This window comes from Trichophyton rubrum, assembly GCF_000151425.1.
Source record: "Trichophyton rubrum CBS 118892 genomic scaffold supercont2.11, whole genome shotgun sequence".
Classification (NCBI taxonomy): Eukaryota; Fungi; Ascomycota; class Eurotiomycetes; order Onygenales; family Arthrodermataceae; genus Trichophyton; species Trichophyton rubrum.
Genome location: NW_003456418.1, coordinates 496,720 through 514,903, shown reverse-complemented (window position 1 = coordinate 514,903; position 18,184 = coordinate 496,720). Strand labels below are relative to the sequence as shown.

Here is an 18,184-nt window from a genome sequence, read left to right as displayed (position 1 = left end):
TAACGAGTTACTGGAGAGCTCGAGACGGGGGTGGAAGACGAGCCAGCGAGAGACACAGCAGCGAGAGGCAGAAGAAACAAGGCCCGTTGTTGATGCCGTGGACGGCGGTTATCCATCTCCTCCGTCGCCAACGGCTGTTAAGCTGGCCTGGCGGCCGATGTTTGATACATGCCGTGTGTGGCTCGCGAGGGCGAGGAAGATGAGAGATCCACTGCAGGTATCATGATCTACGCGGGCTCGTTTCATCCTCGACTCCCGCTTTTCTTCATGTCTCTCTCCCCTGCATGCATGATGGCATCTTCGTCTGCTTCGTCTGATCTGTTTCTTCTCCAGTGCTGCTGCTGCTGCCGGTGCTGCTGAAGTCGAGCGTCTTCCTGCCTGTCTGTTCTCTGGTTGCGATTCAGCTAGTCGGCCGTTGCTTTTTCACCCAACCAGGCAGTGATTCTGCGATATACTTAATTACGGCTCATCGTTGCCTCATATACGGAGTGTATATATATATATACAAAACTGCTCTCTGCGCGACCCTCTGAGAGGGCCCCTTCTCTGTCCCTCTTCTCTCCTTCTCCTGGCTGGGAACCGCTGAGAAGACGCAAAGGACGCTGCTGCCGGTCGAGCTGCCTACGGTCGATCCGTTGGTTATAATTACAGAGAGAGCCGGCAGAAGATACACACACCAGAGAGAGACACCAGCGTTTTTTCCTTGCGACGACGGGGCGTTATTATTCGACCGGTTTGATATCAGACAGTATAATCTCCGTGTGCATCTACTGTTTTGCAGCCGAAAAAGGCCTTGGGCAGGCCCGAACAGACCAGGCAGCGCCTCTACTTCCTCGCTTCATACCGTGGACACAAGGGCAAACGGACATTGAAATAATACTCCGCCAGGGGGGAAGCTAGTTGCCTATAAGACCCTATATTATACACCGCAAGGCTCAAGAGAGAAAGAGAGCACAAGCTCGAGCTTGAGACAAAGAGCCCAAAAAAAAAAAAAAAAAAAACAGACCAGCCACTCCCTGGACTCTCCCCGGCTGGACGGAAGATACATATAAATGGCATCTAAACCAGCTGTCCACGACCTGATCAGCCTGTTCGAGGCCATCGAGACCAGCGAGTCCAAGATGGACGAACACACTTGCTATCTCAGCCAGCTGCTGCCCTCGCCATGGACGGAGATGGCTCCCTCCCTGACCATCCCGTACTCGCCCAGGTCGACCGTCGGCAGCGAGGTCGACTCGGACCGTCCATCCCCTCTGACCTCAGCAACCTCCAGTCCGGCCTCCTCGCCTACTTCTAGCCCCATCAGCACCTCTCCGCGCATGAACAGATTCACCTCTCCGCTCCGTCGGATCGGCAGCCGGAGCAAGAAGTGCTATTCGTCCTCCTCGCTCGGCATGGGGACCATCCTGCTGCGCCGTCGTCCGTCTAACGTCGACCTCGCGCTCACAGAGGAGCGCTACCGGTGCACCGAAGACTCGATCGAGCGACATGGGCTGGGCCTGCTGGAACCGCGTCCCGTTGACCCCGTGCCGCTCATGACCGATGGCCAGGCACCTATTGATTCATCGAACAACCTGTCGAGCGTCACTTCAGACCTCAAAGAGCCTTCCGCGCCGCTCTCACCCCTATCGGCCCGCCTGTCCCCGCGGTTCGTCATGGGGGGAATTGCCGAAGTCATGGAGGGCTCTGCTTAGGCGCCATCCCTCTCTCTATATATTCGAAAGTTTACGACCTCACGCCCAACCCATTATACAATGTCACCCGTTTTGTTCAGAGACGGATACACTCTGCTGCTACCATATTGATATGAAAAACGCCGTTTTGCGTTACGAGCCTACCATCGAGCCACTAAACGGCCCTACTACCGCCAAATAAAGGCTCGGGTTGGTAAAAAGGGCCGGTTTCCTCTGTTCATTTCCTTTCTCTGTTCCTCCGTTCCTCACTTTTTTTTTTTTTTTTTTTTTTTTCTCTTCTTCTTTTTAATTCATCCTTTTGAAACGTTGTATGATACCAGATATTCATAGGTATAACATTTCCTATATCAGTGTATGTGATGCCCTATCCTCGCCTTTTCATCTTCTCTCCCCCTTTTATTTACCGTTACTCCTTTTTTTACCCTCTTGGTCTACGATTGTTCCCTACAACCGGATAAGACAGAAGATAGGCAACACTTTAATGCAGAAATACTTATTGAATTAAGATAAAATCCCATTCGACGTCCTTTCAACTCCACACATGCAGTGAATGAGGTAAATCCGAAACGTGGGTATCATGCTAGGTGTACAGTAGTAGCAGCTTCAAGACGGTGAAAGAAAGTGACAAGAACGCTCGGACTAAGCTAGTTCGGGCAGCGCTAAAAGAAGAAGCACAGGAGAGAATCGGTAACCCAAGATAAATCCAAGTATGAACGCGACTGACTATGCAAGGCAAAGGCGGTATATCAAGTACCGCAGAGTGTGCATCCTCATTCATCATCCTCAGACTCCCCGGAAGACTCGCCAGAGGAAGAGCTATCTTCACCGGGCCGCGTAGTTTTCCGTTTTGCCGGCCAGAGCTGGCCACGGCAGTTTGGTTCACCACAGAGACACTTCGTTGCGTCTGGGTCAACATCCCCCCCTTCCCAACCAGGATGATAGTCAAACGTCAGTTCAGTGCCGGCCGGTATGTCGCGGACCGCAAAGAACGCAAGGTGGTAGACCCTGTGGTCGTCTGTCTGAGTGACAGGAAACATCTTGCAGTTTGGGTTGCAGGAGTGGTTCATGAACCTGGTAATTGAACCAAACTTGCGGCCGTCAACGACATAGATATCCTTATCCTTCTCATCCTCCTCAACAGGGAAGTAATCGAGTGAGAACAAGTAGCTAGAGTACTTTTCCACGTCAATTGCTTCTTCTCTGGCGTCGCTAGTAGATGGCTCAATGACCTCACCGACATAAGTGTCAATAAACTGCCCTCGCTCTATGAAATGAGGCGAGCGAACTCCAAAACCCCTGTTCTTGGTCTGGAAAATCTCCAGTTCAACTTTTCGCCCACGGAAGACAACATGATTCCAGCATTTGACTGCAGAGCATTTGCAGCGCGACGAGCATTCTCGGATCAATGCCGTACGCTTATTCAGGATCTCTGACTTTAAGACGGCCCGTACACGTTGACCCTTCTCATAATGAATTAAGTCTTTAGAGAGGCAATCGCATTCAGCATCGCATTTTGTACAATCGCAGCCCCATAGGAACTCCGGATCAATCTGATTAACCCCGCTGTGTATCTTATAGGAGTCAATGAAGTCAAAGTTAAAATTGATCTCTTTTGCGATCTTGCTAGCCTTAAACTGAATTGGGGGGCCCTTGATCCGTTGAAGCTTCTTATTGTAAAGCTCTTCTAAACGAGAGCACGCTGACTCTTTATCACTGCGTCTCTTGGGCGGAATATACCGCTCGCCTGACCGGGGTATCTCAGTCTTCTTCGGGTCGAACCTTTTCAACTTAGGGTACGGTCTTTTTATATCTCCACTCCCCACGGCGTAGAAATCACTTAGACCATGGTGATCCGGAATCTTAGTTGCCGTAGGCTTTTGAGACAAGGCTTTGTTGATATCCCCATCGGACGATAGAGATCTCTTACGGCTGGTAGTCGCTGGCGAAGGACTTGGCCGCCGTAGTGGCACAGAGATGACTACCGAAACATTTGAGGCCTTGGACTGTGGGCGGGAACTGGAAGACGTCGAGCCCTTGTCAACAACAGCACGCCCTGGTTGACTCGGTGGTCTAGACAGCGAATGCCGCCGCCTGTCGTCGTCAGGGCTGATGAATGCCTTGAGCAGCCGGCCTGATATCACTTCAGGTTGCTATAGATCAGGGTGGTCCCAAAGCGGTTAGCTCGGTTTGAACTTGGAGAATGAACAAAAAAACAACCGCGGAAGGCGGCTCTAATAAAAAAAATAAAAATAAAAATAAATAAATAATAACAGAAACCGCGTCTAAATAGCGGTTAAAAAACGCCCAAAAGTGCTCGGAGTAGACCAAGGTATCAAAGTTGACGGGTCACGGCATGTCTTGGGTTTTGGGTTGGCATACGATAAGAGTCTCTTCGTCTGAGTCTGAGTCCAGGACGGTAACCATCTGGAGTAAGAGTACCACGGTTCGGTCAGCCTCGAAAGCCGGTAAAAATATGGGTCTGTTCAGCCAACTTGCTTCGTACCTTTGTATGCTGGCCTCTGCTGTCTCTAGGGCGCCCTTTGCCAGCGTATCCGGGCGATTCTAAACAGCCTGTACACCCTGAGAGCAAACAGACGCGCCTAAAAGCCAAAACGCTAGAAGAATAGGCCATTTCTTAGATATAATAATATATAGTAACAAAGCTAAAAAGGTACACTTTTCCCTACCTTTTTGCTCTAATAAAAAGTGTATTATTAGAGGAATAACCATGTTCTCAGAATCTGAGAAATTTTATCGGGGTGAATTGATGAAGAAGCAGAGATTTCTTTAAGTGAAGTACAAGAATAAATACACGCTACCTTTATAAACCTTATTATTAAGCAATAATATAGTACTATAATTTCTATATACTAATTTAATATATAATAATAGCGATAGAATCGATTATTTTATACTATTAGATCGACAATTTAATAATTTTCGCGGAATTTTATTAATAGTGATATATAATATTGACTTTTTGATTCTCGTCGATATTAATCATATTATTAAATAAAAATAATCGAATTTTAGGAACGAGCTTTTAACGAATATAATGGCTCGATACCTTCTCCGAGTCTGAAAACGTTATAATCATCAAAAGTTTGATTCGCTATATTGAATATACTATATTCCAGGAAAATATTGCTATAACTAGATTTTAGAATCTAGATTTGTTTCCAGACGACTTTCGCGCTCTTTTATGTGGTTTACCGTTTTTTACGCTTTGAGCCTTTTCTACGATATGAAGGCTGAAGGCTCTGAAGCTGATACCAATAATTACTAGTTTCATCCTCTCGTCTTCGAGAAGCGGCGAGAAGAATAAGGGTTGTACCATAGAAACGAACAAATTTCCCTTACGATATCAACGAATACAATATAGAGTATCGACGAATTATTCCAACCTTCATATTTGTAGTCGGGCGGGCTTTCAAAATGATATATCAGTAGATTCGATTGAGATCATGTTGATGTAGGGTTCACCGTTCAACAATTGGCTTGATGGCTGAAGGTACTGCGATATCAGGACGAATCAATGCTATAACGTAGCGTTGGATTGATTAGAGAGCTAGTCACTGATTTTCTTGAAGTGAATAATAATATAACGTGATTTTGGAAGAGGTTTGAAGTTTCTCATTTATTCGGACTACGTGCTTCCGCCTGTCCTATAGTTACCTAGCAAAGCTGGAAGCCCAGAGCCCTCCTTTGATGACGGTGGTAGGCCGCGCCGTTGCGGTACTCCTGAATAAGTAAATCTTCAAATTGATTCAAAAGATGTATATTATAATTAATACAAGTATTCTCAAATGAGCTTTCGGAGCGTGCGATATGAATCAACTAGCAATATTATTATAATCATATGACAGATATCTCCAACGGCGGTTGTAATCGCAATTGTAGTCCCATCCATCACCACGTTATAAGAGATCATGTTATACTTCCTACACTCTAGACCTCGTTACCTAGGGTCGATAATAATCAAACTTCACCTGCGTATATCCCGCAGGTGATCTTGACAAGCTATAATCAAGTACGGGTTTCGGTAGCCAGAACCCCGCCATCTTGGGACTTGTAGTTAACTTCACGAACTCGGGGCGCACTCTTACCCGACGCTTCATACTCGCATAGAGGTATAACACAAGGAGAAGCTATATCGATTTCGGCTGATTGCGATATCGCGACTATCGTCTATCAAATCCCTGGGATGATGGGGCCCAGCGGAGGTTACTGGTTGAGTGGGAGAGAGCAAGGGGCGCCGGGTCTATAGATCGCGGCTATAAAGAGCTGTTGGGTCCAGTCAAATGGATAGCGCAGTTCGATAGATTTCCAGTCCTCTGCGGAAGGGGGCGGCGAGCGCCTTCTTATATGTCCGCCAACTTCGGGGAGCACATGATGATGCACTGCTCCACTGGCCGACGCGACCGCTGGAAGCCGCTGAGAAGAAGCACAGCGGGCCAGCAGCAGCTTGAGAGTGCAGCGTAAAAATAGTCTTAAAGGCATGGATTGATACTACGTGGGGGGTGCTATGTATTCTTTGGGAGAGATAAAGCGATAGTCGATACGAGTATCTGTTGCACTTTATCGAGGTTGGGTTGTCTGGATTCACTTTCCACCTGGAAAAATATAAGTCACGTGATAGATAATGTATATTATAAGGTTTGATATATAGTATAAAATCTAAGTTTCTGCATCTACTTTATTCAGGTCACGTGATTGTATAGCGCTCTCGAATAAATATATAATATAATAATATCTAATTTTAAATAGTTTTAGATTATTTGATAAAACGTTATAAAAAATTTCTATTAACCTAGAGTGATTAACAGAGCGCTTTGAAAACTAATTATCAGCTGAGCTAGATATATTTTTCATTCCTCGTATTAGTCATCAATGAATACGAGGGTCGAACCGGTTTTATCGCGCCCAACAGCCTATCCCTAATCAAAAGAGGCCTTTATTGTTACTATAATTACAGACCACGATTAATCCTCTATACCGCCCCATTCATCTTCCTCATCCGAGCCCTCTTCAGCCTTCTCTGGCTCCCTCACACCCCACAAGATCAGCCTTTCATCAGCCAGCGTCTCCTTAGCCCGGGTTCTAACCGTCTTATTCGGGCTCTCGGACTGCAGCCTCTCAATTGGTCGAAGTAATAACTCCATCGGAACACCGTCCTTTAGTTTCGTAGCTGGAGATTCTTCATCATCTCCAGCACTAGACTCGTCGGGCTCGGTAGCGCATTTCTCCAGCTCGTCCAGCCAGATATCCATGAGATGATAGCGTATCCCATCCGGACCCTTAGGCACTTTAACCAATGCGCCGTTCTCATCTTCCTGGTTTGACATCTGCTTGGATGGATTTGGATCAAAGATCAACGGACTTAGCGGGCCATCTTCCAGCATGTCGAGATACGCCTCTAGCTCGGCCCATTCGTCTCCCTCGCGTACTTGTACGGCGGATGTACTTGACGTTTTGCGCCGCGAGGTCGAACCACCATTTACTTCGCTATCTGCCTCGTCGTTTTCTCTCTTTCTCTTATTCTTGCCTTTCTGGTTTTCGGTGCTATTGTTTCCCGACTGGCGTTTGTTCTTCCCTCCGCGCTTCAAGTAGTATTCGAATGAAACGCCCACATAGCATCTTATTAAGAAAAGATATTTGTCTAGACGTAATCTGTCCAGAGAGTGGAAGTCGCGTGACATTGTTATCCAGAATGCTCTTAGAAAGGGTAATACCATCTGCTCTGGTAGGGAGGGGACTAGGGTATATGAGAGGGAGCGGGCGAGGGCTTGCTGGACAAGGGGTTTATCGGAGTGGTAGAAGCCTGTAATATTTCCGTCTCTTGTTAACATGATGGAGAATGGCGTGTTGATTATCGAATGGATCCTGTACGTACAATAAAATAGTCCTTTCCATATTTTCAAGAGGTCGAATAGCTTCAGGTCTCGTTTGCTTCGTAGAAAGGCGGTTAGAGACTCAACTGCTTTATCGCGAGTTTTTCTTTCTTCAACACAGAGTCAGAATCAGCCAGGTAAAGAGCACATGGCATCAGGAAATACGAATACCTACCGCTTGAAGCCAGCTCCCTTATGAAGGGGGACTGCTGTAGATCCATAATGGCGGAGGGGCTTTTCGGGCTCGATTGCGATGTCAATTTGGCCTGTAAATCAGATATCTTTCTCCTAAGCCAATTATCCAAATAATACAAGCTTCTGAGAGCCTCCTGTGGACTCTTTCCTGGCGTAGTTTGTGGTTTGCGAAAAGTTCGTGGAATTGAATATTTTTGTGAATATATATATATATTTTTTATTCTTGCGACTTTTTTTAACTTTCTAGCTGTGTTTGTCTTGTTTGCATCCGACTATCAATATACAAAACTTCCGTTCGAGAACGAGGAGAGTATAGAAAGATAGCAAGACAGAGGTTGATATTGGGATAACATAATTGTATCGTTAGGTTGATTAAATATTGGCAGTAGGAGAAGTATATACAAATAGGTGAATAAACAAAAGAAACGGCCCGGCCATAGATCTCAAAAGAAAGTAATGATGAATTGCAATGTATATGTGTACTCAAGTAAAGGCGACTCCTAGGACGCCGATGCTTGCCAAAAGATCGAAAACGAATATGTTGTAGATAGTCTCCTAGTACGCCGGTAGAGGGACGCCGATGAACGCCGGAAAGCTGATATGTGATTAGATGTTTATAGGCGAAAAAGTTGGGTCATGGGGTTGGCTGAGAGCAGCCTTGGTGACATTTGATCAATCACGTTGAAGGCTCCGTAGAGTAGGACAGGGCGCGAGGCCGCAAGTCCGAGGACGTCGAGACGTTGAGAACGGGTCTGGGGATTGTGAGACCTTTGCAGTTGGACATGCAAGGTCCTACGCTCATTTCGAAACCCTAACGTACGCGTTTACGACGTTGCCTTCTTTCCAGCCCTGTTCAAGTAGTGTCTGGCTGTCTCTGAAGAACTTGCCCAGATATACGATCTGGATGCGGGTATTGGAAGGGAGCTGGGCAGGAGAGCAGTTAGCAGTGATACTCTGTTTTTCTATTACCACTATTATCAAAGAAACTTACTCTAGCTTCAGCCTGGATCTTCCGAACAAGGGCGGCAACGGTTTGCTCCTTGCCGATGCTCACGACTACATCTGGTCCGCCGCGATCGCTCAGCCGAGCAGTGACCTTGACCATGTCTCGTTCGTTTCGCTTCCCCTTCTCTTCCCGCCTGCGTTCCTTTTCCTTGTCCAACAGGTCGTCAGAGGAACCGGTGCCCAGCACCAACTTTGCAGTAGACGTCTCGTCGCCAGCTGTATCACCGTCTGCATCACCGTCTGCATCACCGTCCAGGTCAGCGCCAGTATCACACTTGAAGGCCTCCTCGGCAGCATGGTCGTCATCCGCCAGGTTTACGGGATCAGACACAATAGCTTCTGGAAACTTGTACAGCGCCCCGCTCTCGTCGTAGCATCCCTCGCAGACGTCGCCTGTTGGAATGGTGATGCCAGCTGCGTCGATGATGCCCTGGGCGGTCTGGACGTCCCCGTCCCGCAGCAGGGAGAGGGCGGTGGACAGAGCAGCCCATATCTCTGGTCGGCCGGCGACCCTGGTATCGAAGAAGACTTCCCGCTCCCTGTCGATGGTTGCGCGGGTCCAGGTGCGGCGTTTGCTCTTCCAGACGTGCGGGCGGATGGGCTGGTTGAAGTGCTCGTTCAGCGGGACGCCGCGACGGGCGGCTGAGCGAGATGGTCGAGGGGTGGCAGAGGAGGCATCTGAGGCAGCGTGCGAGAGGCCGCCGTTTGGCGACGGCCGCTCTGTCTGGTCATGGCGGTGGCCGGCGGTGTTGATGTTGATCTGGTGAGACGAGTCACCATGCTGGCCGGCCGTAGAGCCTGGATACGGCGAGCTGTTGGCGTCTCGAGAGAAGCAGCACCCCTAGAGACAGACACGGCCGTTAGACAGCTATCCCAGTAGCAATAGTAGGTGTATGAACGGGAGAGTCTGCCGTCGCCGTCGCCGTCGCCGTCGCCGACTTGCTGTCTTGCTGTAGATGTCCCAGCACAACGACTGCTACCCCACAGCCAAAGATCGCGACAGAGACAGCAAGCTCGGTTATCCTGCAGTTACATCTGCAACCGGCGAGCGCAAAGCAGCTGTGAGGGGGAAAAAAAAAAAATAAATATAAAAAACACACAAGGACTAGACTTACCATGGCGCATCGTGTGATGGTTTGGCCGTTGAAAGGGGCTTCGGGGGAAGAAGATGCGAGAATGCGAAAGGAGAGGAAGAAAGACGAGGAAGAAAGTCGAGGTGACGAACAGCTAAGAAAAATATTCCCTGGCCAGACAAAATATGATGCAGCTGATTATTCTTGTTCTTTTCATTACATTTATTATTTGTTTATTTAGCTGCTGGACTAGCAGATTGTCCCGCTTCTTCCTTAGTTTCTTTTCCTGCATGAAGACGTGTATTTATAGCTTTTGCGGTGCTTTTTTGCGTTGCTTGCTTGTCCCTGGTCGGCTTTCTCGCTGGTTGGTTGGCCGGCGTCCATTTGGAAGAAGCAAAATCCAGGGCCATGCCGGCTGGTATTGGACTCATACCGTGGTATCCAGGGAGAAGAGCAGGTAGACTCTCGCCCGGGTGGTCTAGACGTGGGTTTTAGCTGGGTGCGTTGGGGGTTATGGCAGATATCAAATGTGCTGGTGGCGAGGTGGGTTTTGAGCAAAGCGGGCGCGCGGCCGTCATTTATTATTAGGTACAGGGTGTTCGTTATACAGCATATAGTTATACATCTATCGTGGAGAAAATAGCAGAGCAGATGGATAGGCTTTTGGCTAGATGTTTGAATGTTGCCCCCTGGTGCGGCGGTCTATCAATAAGATGGACATGCACACACACACACACACACGCGTAGGGCCAGGTCAAGCAGTGACAAGATAAAGCAGAATACTTTTACTCGTCCTCGTCCTCATCATCGCTGCCAAAGATCGCTTTGAATACCGCCTCGCCCGGTCGCTCGCCTTCGAGGGCTTCGTTGCGTTCAGGGTCAACTGCTGCCGGCTGCGCGGGTGGCTGCTCCGCCGGCATAGCCGGGCCAGGGCCAGAACCAGAGCTAGAACCAGAACCAGATGCAGGAGATGGAATTAATTTTCGGCCTGACTCCATCATCAGCTGATGCATGGTTTCCTTTGACACGAGCGGCGGCGGCGGCTCAGAATGGGCCTCGAGGCCTGCAAAGTCGGATAGACCGGCTATGCCGCCGTCATGTTTGGTGCCGGTAGGGACGCGGACGTTGAAACGCTTGCAGAGCAGTCTGGCGGGAGCAAACGGCCGCAGAAGACGGGTCATTGGACCGTACATCCCTAGCTTCGCGGCTGATTCAGTTGGGTCTTCCGGTTTGGCCTCTCGTCTGGTAAGTAGAGGTGTACCGCTGCTGCTGCTGGATTCCATGCCGGGCTGCGTGGATGTAGAAGTTGACGAAGTGAAGCGGGAGGCCATGAGACCGGATATCGGCTTGAAGACCTCTGCAGCACGGGTGAATTCGCGCAGTTCTGTGATCCATTCGTCTGTCGAGGAGCCTGGAAGACGGTCTGGCAGCCGGTCAGTTACGATACCAGCTCGAACCTCGAGGAAGGACCTGTAGCGGTTCCGTTTGCTCTCGTCTTCAGCATAAGGCATCCAGCCGCTTGCGCCCCGGCTAAGAGCCTGTATGGCAGCGTCCTTGTCCAGACTGGGGATGAGGTTCCATATATCTTTTCGTTTCTGGCTGTCTGACGCCTCGAACCCCTGAGGCGCCTTTTCACCCAGCGCAGGTGGTAAATCGGTTCGCCCGGTTGCTAGAGCGATCTTCTCGCGGGCCTCGGGAGTCATGTAGTCGAACACAGACTTTCCTGGCAGCTGTGCCTCTCCTAACAGTGCTGCCCGGGCCTTGGGGTCGAGGGTAGACGCCCTGGCAGCCTCGGCCAGCGAAACCTGCTGGGCTGGCGGTGCAGTAGCAGCAGCAGCAGCAGCAGTAGTACTAGTAGTAGTTGCCTGTGTGGATGCCGTCTTTGCAGGCACCCAGCCTTCGGGCACCCTGGGAGGATCATATAGTTTGTTCCGCGGGGTGAGATCGACCTGTACACTGAGGATGAAGCCGTCCAGCGGCAGCCGTCCGTCGTGGCACTTTCTGAAGCCTGACCTGTCTTTGCCCCTTGCGGCACCACCGGCCGCCCTTTTTGAAATGAAGACGGGTTTGGTATCTAGCAGCGGGTTTGATGATCTGATCGCCGGCCTTGAAATCTCGGCTCTTTTGGTCTTGGAGTTCTTTTTGGAGCTTTCAATGGTTCTGTTGTATGAGATATTAGGCCCGATCTCGTACGGGTCCTCATCGTCGGATCCAGTGTCGTTCAGCACTCCGACGCCAAACCCGCCCAGCCGCCGTGGCTTGGTCCTTTGCGTCTTTTTCTCGATTGCGGATGGCTTCGCAGTGGGTATGGTAGCAACTGTGTTGTTGCCACTGCGCGAGACGGCTTCATCCAGGCGCTGCTCTCCCTCGAAACCGATGCCCTTGCGGTCATATTTGTCCACAAACGCTATCAACGGGGTATTCTCTGGCGCAAAGAGGTACGTCTGGCCATCGTCTTCATCCTGGTGGTCGTCGAGGTTTGCCCGTCGTCGCACTTTGGGTCCTATCCCCTGGCCTTCCTTCCATCCCATCCTCTTCAGTAGTCGAACTCCAACCGTGTCCCCGGACGAGCTGAACAGGTCGACCAGCCCTGTGTCTCTGATTGCATCTGTAGCCGTTGACCCGATGCCGTCGAACTTGGTGGACGTCTGCAACTCTCTTGCTTCCTCTGCCTCTCGTAGATCCTCCTCATCCATGAAATCCTCGGGCCTCTGCTGCTGGTGCTGCTGGTCCTTGTTGTCCCTGGCCCGGTTTTTGCGAGACGAGACAAAGGTCGAAGGTGTCCATCCTTCCTTGGACCCTACCGTATTGAAGTATCTACTTTTCAGTTAGTACTATTTCCTGGTGAATATATTTCCTGGTGAATATAAATGTTTTGAGCTGGTAAACTCACCCAGCACTGAATCCCCCGGTGAAAGCACCATGCAGACGCTTCCGCCCCCTCTCGTCCCTGACCTCCTGCTTCCACAGCGGCACGTACGAGCCATCGTCTCGCGCACCACGATCGTCCGGGGGTAACGGGGTGCCGTAGAAGACGAAGGGGGATCCGGGGAGATCGTCTTCATATGCGGCGCGGGACCGCTTGTACGCCATCGTAAGGGGGTGTCTGGCGGACAAAGCGATCAGGCCGGCCGGCTCGTCTCAGCCCTTTCTCGCCCTTGCAGCAGTCGTTACGCTCTCACTTTGCCTTTTTTTTTTTTTTCTCCCGTCGTCGTCGTGGTGATGCTGCCTGTGATGGTCAGCGTTCCAGCGCAGTTCAAGCAGCGGCCGTGACAGTGACTTACCAGCGACCATGACTGTCACCAGCGGCCGTCACCTGCAGTCTGTAGCACCCCCGGGTAGGCTGCCTGTATAACCGTCGTCCGCCGTCTCTGATTCTTGTCTTCCCGCCCGTCTTGCTGCTCGACGTCGCCGGCGCGAGGCCCCTTCATGTGCCTCCGTCACGCCAGACAAAGACAGCAGCAAACCAGCTAATAAAACCGCCGCAGCCTGTCTGGCCCTGCAGAAAATAGCTATCTGCGCATGAGGCGTTTCCTTAATCAATAACAATAATAATAATAATAATAATAATAATAATAATAATAATAATCAAGTGCTGGACTGCTGGTTATACGAGCAGCGTCTCTCTATCGAATAAATGACCTGCTGTCGCTCTGGCGGGTTTAAAATCTGCCCCAAACAAAATAACTACCAAAAAAAAAAAAAAAAAAAAAAAAAAAAAAAAAAAAAAAAAAAAAAAAAAAAACACCAGCAAAAAACCATCCAAAAGGCAGCTTCATCGCCACGTTCGACCTGCCCGCAGCGAGAGAAAGACGCACGCCAGCCTGAGCAGACCGAGTCGGGCTCGCATCTCGCCGTTCGCTTCGTCGTTTTGTTCCTCCTCGCCGCCTCTTCGCTCGTCTCTCTCTCTCTCTCTCTCTCTCTCTCTCTCTCTCTTCCTGCTCAGCCCGCCCGCGGGGACTCTTTTTGCTCGATGTTATCGCTGGCCGCCTCGTCCTGACGGCCTCCCGCCACCTCGACCTCGCTCAGCCAGCAGCAGCAGGAAACCGACCAGCCGAAGGAGCAAACGAGAAGAAGAAAGAAAAAGAAAGAAAAGCAGCCGGCGAGGACGTCCGCTGGAAGAGCTGGTGCACCGGTTTTCCAGGCGCTGCGCTGCCGCAAGCAAGCCGGTTTCGACCTCCGTTTGCCTGCCTCACATACACTCACTCACCATCTCTCACGCTCACCATCTCCCACCGATAAACGACCATCGCCATGTCGGCCGCAGCGCCCTCGACGCCCACCGCAGTCCGCACGCCGTCTTCCTACCGGAGCCCGCCAGCAGACGCCAGCTCGCCGGCCAGGACGCTGAGTGCCAGCGGCCGCCCGCACCACCGCTCTTCTCACAGCCGCTCGGGCTCGCGGTCGTACTCGCAGGAGCCCGGCGGCGGCCACTCTCGCACCCCCAGCAGCGCTCGACGGGACTACGACCAGCCTCAGCCTTCTACCTCCTCGTCTCGCCCTGGCACGACCGGCCGCAGCTCGTCCAGAGACCGGCCGCGGGAGGCCTCCTCGTCTTCCTACCGTCCTGACCCTGCTCGCGTCCATCGTCGGACGGCGTCTCGGCCTACCACCACCACCACCACCACCAACAACAACGGAGACAGCGTCGACATGTCTCGAGCAAACCCAGCAGCTGCAGTGGTGGCTGCCGCCGCCGCCGCTGCTGCCGGTGATGCCCCTTCGCATGCAACCAATGGAGCGACGCTGGCTTCTGGGCCAAAGAGACGGACGACCATCACCACGCCCTCTGGACAGTGGGCACTTGGCAAAACAATCGGAGCTGGGAGCATGGGCAAGGTTAAGCTCGCGAAGAACCTCGAGACTGGTCGCAGGTCTGTCCTCTTGAATATATCAACTATCCATTTACTCATTTACTCCTGCTAATCCAATTGATAGGTTGCCGTGAAAATTATCCCCCGTCACACCAACGATGAGCAGCGTAGCACCCGAGAGAATGAACGGGCGGACCGTTCAAAGGAGATACGCACCGCCAGAGAGGCGGCCATTGTCACCCTCCTCAATCATCCGTACGTCTGTGGCATGCGAGACGTCGTGCGGACCAACTACCACTGGTACATGCTCTTCGAGTATGTCAACGGCGGCCAGATGCTCGACTACATCATCTCCCACGGCAAGCTCAAGGAGAAGCAGGCTCGCAAGTTTGCTCGCCAGATTGCAAGTGCTCTAGACTACTGTCACCGGAACAACATCGTCCACCGAGATCTCAAAATAGAGAATATCCTTATCAGCAAGACCGGTGATATCAAAATCATTGACTTTGGCCTCAGCAATCTGTTCTCCCCCAAGGGCCAGCTCAAGACCTTCTGCGGCAGTCTCTACTTTGCTGCTCCAGAGTTGCTCCAGGCTCGTCAATATACCGGACCAGAAGTCGACGTCTGGAGCTTCGGTATCGTCCTCTACGTTCTCGTCTGCGGCAAGGTCCCCTTTGACGACCAGAGCATGCCCCAGCTGCATGCTAAGATCAAGAAGGGCGTCGTCGAGTACCCTCCCGGCCTTTCTTCAGGTTAGTCAACCCTTTTTTTTTTTTTTTTTTTTTTTATATCTTTCTACCTTGCTCGTATGCTGACCCGTTTGGTAGACTGCCGTAACATCATCTCCCGCATGCTAGTCACTGACCCAAAGCAGAGAGCCAGTTTAGCTGAAATCATGCAGCATCCTTGGATGACCAAAGGGTACAGCGGTGTACCTGAAAACTATCTCCCACAACGCGAGCCTCTAAAGCTCCCACTAGACCAAGAGGTGGTCAAGAAGATGACTGGATTCGACTTTGGTCCCCCCGAATTTATCTCCTCTCAACTCACCAAGATTATCGAGTCTGATGAATACCAACTCGCTATCCGAAGCAGTGCCAAAGAACAGCAGCAAAGCCTAAACGCTGCAAACGAGAAGCGACGAGGCGTCTTTGACTTCTATAAACGCCGCAATTCAATGAGCAAAGATAACCTGACCATTACCCCTTCGTTTGAAGCCATGCATTCATTTGGTGACCCTACCTGCGGTTTCCATCCGCTCATCTCAGTGTATAATCTTGTCAGAGAGAAGCAAGATAGAGAAAATCCCCAACTTCACCCTGGCGGCGTTCCTGGACCCGTGGACCCTTCGCTCAAGCAGCTAGATCTCCCCATGCCTGAAGCTGCCTATACTAACCAAAACGCCTTTGAAGTCCCCGGAGAGAAGGATACCGGTGGAAGATCTCGTCCGCGTGCCAGGACACACGGAGACGATGATATCGCTGAAGGTGTCAAGAACCTGGCGGTGTCTAAACCACCTGTCCACCACGCAGCATCTCCCACCATCATAACTCCGGCTGAAGCTGCACCGCCAAAGAAGGAGAGTGCCGCCGCTGGCCTGTTGAGACGTTTCAGCACCAGACGAACCAAGGACAGAGGCCGTGAAATGGAGAGAGAGAAGTACCCAGCCCACCAAGCCCCGTCTGCCCACGCCCACTTTGCCGAGGACCTTCTTGCGCCCAGAAAGAGCTTCAGCGTCCGGAGGTCAAGACGTGGAGAGGCAGCCCCAGGCAACCTACACCCCAGTGGGAGCCATTCCCAGTACCCCGATATTCCTCATGGTTCAAATTCGGGACTCTCCCCTTCCCGAGCCAACAATTTCCTTGCAAGGTCAACCAGCGTCAACTCGGGAGAAAACCGCATCCGAAGGAACAACAGGAGAGGGCCCTCGGGCTATCTTTCTTCTCCGCCAAACGAACTGGCAACCGGCTCAGAACAATCTAACCTACACGTCCAACGGACCAAGGCCGGCAGCGAACAGCCTGCAGAGACCAAGCATACCTATCCTCCCCAATCTAGGACCAAATCTCTGGGCCATGCGAGACACGAGAGCGTCCAGGTCCGCCGCTCTCGACGCGAGGAAGCAAGGGAAGCCCAAGTCCCCGAGGAGACTGACAACGAGCTTCTTGAAGGCCCAAACGCCGTGGCAGGCACTGGAGAAGATCTGTCAAAGCCCGTCTACCTAAAGGGCTTATTCAGCGTCTCTACAACCAGCAGCAAACCTCTACAATTCATCCGTTCCGACATCATTCGTGTTCTCAAACAGTTGGGGGTCGAATACGTTGAGATCAAAGGTGGTTTCAGCTGCCGTCACGCCCCGAGCATTGACCTCAACCGCGTTGTCGACACCAACCCCCCAAGCCCAGAGAGACAAGGCCCTGTTTCAGGCCATCGCCGCCGCATCAGCTTTGCCGGACTCCGAGCTCATGCCACAGGCGAAGAGTCGCAAGACCACAGACCATTGCCCCCATCCACCAAGGCGTCACGTCGTAGCACCCAACGGCCCCCTGATCAAAGCTTCATCACCAACTCTGAGGGATCAGATGAATACGTTGCTCCCCGTGACAGCACTGCCGGCGGAGAACGCGTGGTAGGCGAGACCACGACCAAAGTCCAAACTGATACCGGCGCGAACCTGGTCCTGCGCTTTGAGATCGTCATTGTCAAAGTTCCCCTATTCTCTCTGCATGGTATCCAATTCAAGAAAGTATCCGGAGGGATGTGGCAATACCGGGAAATGGCAAAGAAAATCCTAGATAATCTCAGGCTATAATATCCAGCCTCCTTATGCGCGCGCACACACACTTACTTCAATATCTGTCTACGCCCGACTGTTCACCAGCGCGTACGCAGGACTGCGCTATGCTACCCCTTCTTATCCGCGTCTTCCCCCTATTATTTTCCCTGTTTAATATTTTGAGACCATATCTCAATCACTAGTGGGCCTTTTGTTCTTTTTGTCTTTACCTGCTGCCTTGCCTCCCCCCCCCTTCTTCCCTGTCTATGTCTTATATGTTAATCGCGTCTAATCTCCTACTTTGTGCCCCCTATCCCCATACCGCCATTAAAGGCCTTAATATTGTGTTCTATAATTTCAACCAAGCAACTATCAAGTTAACGCCTGACGTCCGTCTCATGTTCCTTTCTGTCTCTTCCTTTTTCCTATAATTGTCCTTGTCCTTTTTCCAATGTCTTTATCCAATATTTTCTTTCCATACATATACGCATCGCATATCTCATCCACGATTCTCTATCTCTCCAGTCCCTTCATGTCCCTTTGTCCGATCCTCCCTCAGGCCGAAGGTGGCTGGGCCGGCATCTTATCTCTACTGCATTTCTCCCCCCCCCGTTAGCAAGCATATGCAAGACACCTCGCTGTTCCCATCCCCATATTATTGGCGTAGTAAACTGAGTCCCCTCCCTTTTTCCTTCCTGGCCATGTTTTTTCTTCTCAAGCAAAGTAAATAGGATCA

The 18,184-nt window shown here is 51.0% G+C and overlaps 6 protein-coding genes across 8 annotated transcripts; 2 read left to right on the top strand and 4 right to left on the bottom strand.

Moving 5' to 3' along the window:
* Positions 1 to 988: 988 nt before the first annotated feature.
* TERG_07941 (uncharacterized protein) lies at positions 989 to 1,879 on the top strand. The gene has a single exon (XM_003231592.2). It carries the CDS (start codon positions 1,053 to 1,055, stop codon positions 1,692 to 1,694), a length of 642 nt encoding a protein of 213 aa, XP_003231640.1. The 5' UTR covers positions 989 to 1,052; the 3' UTR covers positions 1,695 to 1,879.
* Positions 1,880 to 1,970: 91 nt separating this feature from the next.
* Positions 1,971 to 4,118, bottom strand: TERG_07940 (uncharacterized protein; the record flags this gene model as incomplete). Its single annotated transcript, XM_003231591.2, has 2 exons — positions 1,971 to 3,844; positions 4,074 to 4,118. 2 exons carry the CDS (start codon positions 4,116 to 4,118, stop codon positions 2,465 to 2,467), a joined length of 1,425 nt encoding a protein of 474 aa, XP_003231639.1. The 3' UTR covers positions 1,971 to 2,464.
* Positions 4,119 to 6,642: 2,524 nt separating this feature from the next.
* TERG_07939 (uncharacterized protein) lies at positions 6,643 to 7,920 on the bottom strand. Of its 2 annotated transcripts, XM_047750508.1 has the most exons (2): positions 7,588 to 7,920; positions 6,643 to 7,515 (listed from the first exon to the last, which is right to left on the bottom strand). In XM_047750508.1, the coding sequence occupies exon 2, from the start codon at positions 7,427 to 7,429 to the stop codon at positions 6,677 to 6,679; it is 753 nt and encodes a 250-aa protein (XP_047607421.1). In that variant the 5' UTR covers positions 7,430 to 7,515; positions 7,588 to 7,920; the 3' UTR covers positions 6,643 to 6,676. The 2 variants fall into 2 exon arrangements, with proteins under 2 accessions (XP_047607421.1, XP_047604844.1); XM_047748854.1 differs by having other exon boundaries at positions 6,643 to 7,814.
* A 658-nt stretch (positions 7,921 to 8,578) lies between these two features.
* On the bottom strand, positions 8,579 to 9,903 carry TERG_07938 (uncharacterized protein; the record flags this gene model as incomplete). Its single annotated transcript, XM_003231589.1, has 3 exons — positions 8,579 to 8,704; positions 8,772 to 9,626; positions 9,901 to 9,903. 3 exons carry the CDS (start codon positions 9,901 to 9,903, stop codon positions 8,579 to 8,581), a joined length of 984 nt encoding a protein of 327 aa, XP_003231637.1.
* A 740-nt stretch (positions 9,904 to 10,643) lies between these two features.
* Positions 10,644 to 12,951, bottom strand: TERG_07937 (uncharacterized protein; the record flags this gene model as incomplete). Its single annotated transcript, XM_003231588.1, has 2 exons — positions 10,644 to 12,675; positions 12,752 to 12,951. 2 exons carry the CDS (start codon positions 12,949 to 12,951, stop codon positions 10,644 to 10,646), a joined length of 2,232 nt encoding a protein of 743 aa, XP_003231636.1.
* A 1,417-nt stretch (positions 12,952 to 14,368) lies between these two features.
* TERG_07936 lies at positions 14,369 to 18,057 on the top strand. Of its 2 annotated transcripts, XM_047748853.1 has the most exons (3): positions 14,369 to 14,732; positions 14,797 to 15,424; positions 15,500 to 18,057. In XM_047748853.1, the coding sequence occupies exons 2-3, from the start codon at positions 14,941 to 14,943 to the stop codon at positions 17,482 to 17,484; spliced, it is 2,469 nt and encodes an 822-aa protein (XP_047604843.1). In that variant the 5' UTR covers positions 14,369 to 14,732; positions 14,797 to 14,940; the 3' UTR covers positions 17,485 to 18,057. The 2 variants fall into 2 exon arrangements, with proteins under 2 accessions (XP_047604843.1, XP_047607420.1); XM_047750507.1 differs by having other exon boundaries at positions 14,590 to 15,424.
* The last annotated feature ends 127 nt before the right edge of the window (positions 18,058 to 18,184 follow it).

Bases quoted from the DNA above. Each gene is read 5' to 3' on its own strand.
- TERG_07941 (XM_003231592.2), top strand. From the start codon at position 1,053: ATGGCATCTAAACCAGCTGTCCACGACCTGATCAGCCTGTTCGAGGCC.
- TERG_07939 (XM_047748854.1), bottom strand. From the start codon at position 7,543: ATGTTAACAAGAGACGGAAATATTACAGGCTTCTACCACTCCGATAAA.
- TERG_07936 (XM_047748853.1), top strand. From the start codon at position 14,941: ATGCGAGACGTCGTGCGGACCAACTACCACTGGTACATGCTCTTCGAG. The intron at 15,425-15,499 runs GTTAGTCAACCC...CCCGTTTGGTAG, and splicing joins CCCTCCCGGCCTTTCTTCAG to ACTGCCGTAACATCATCTCC.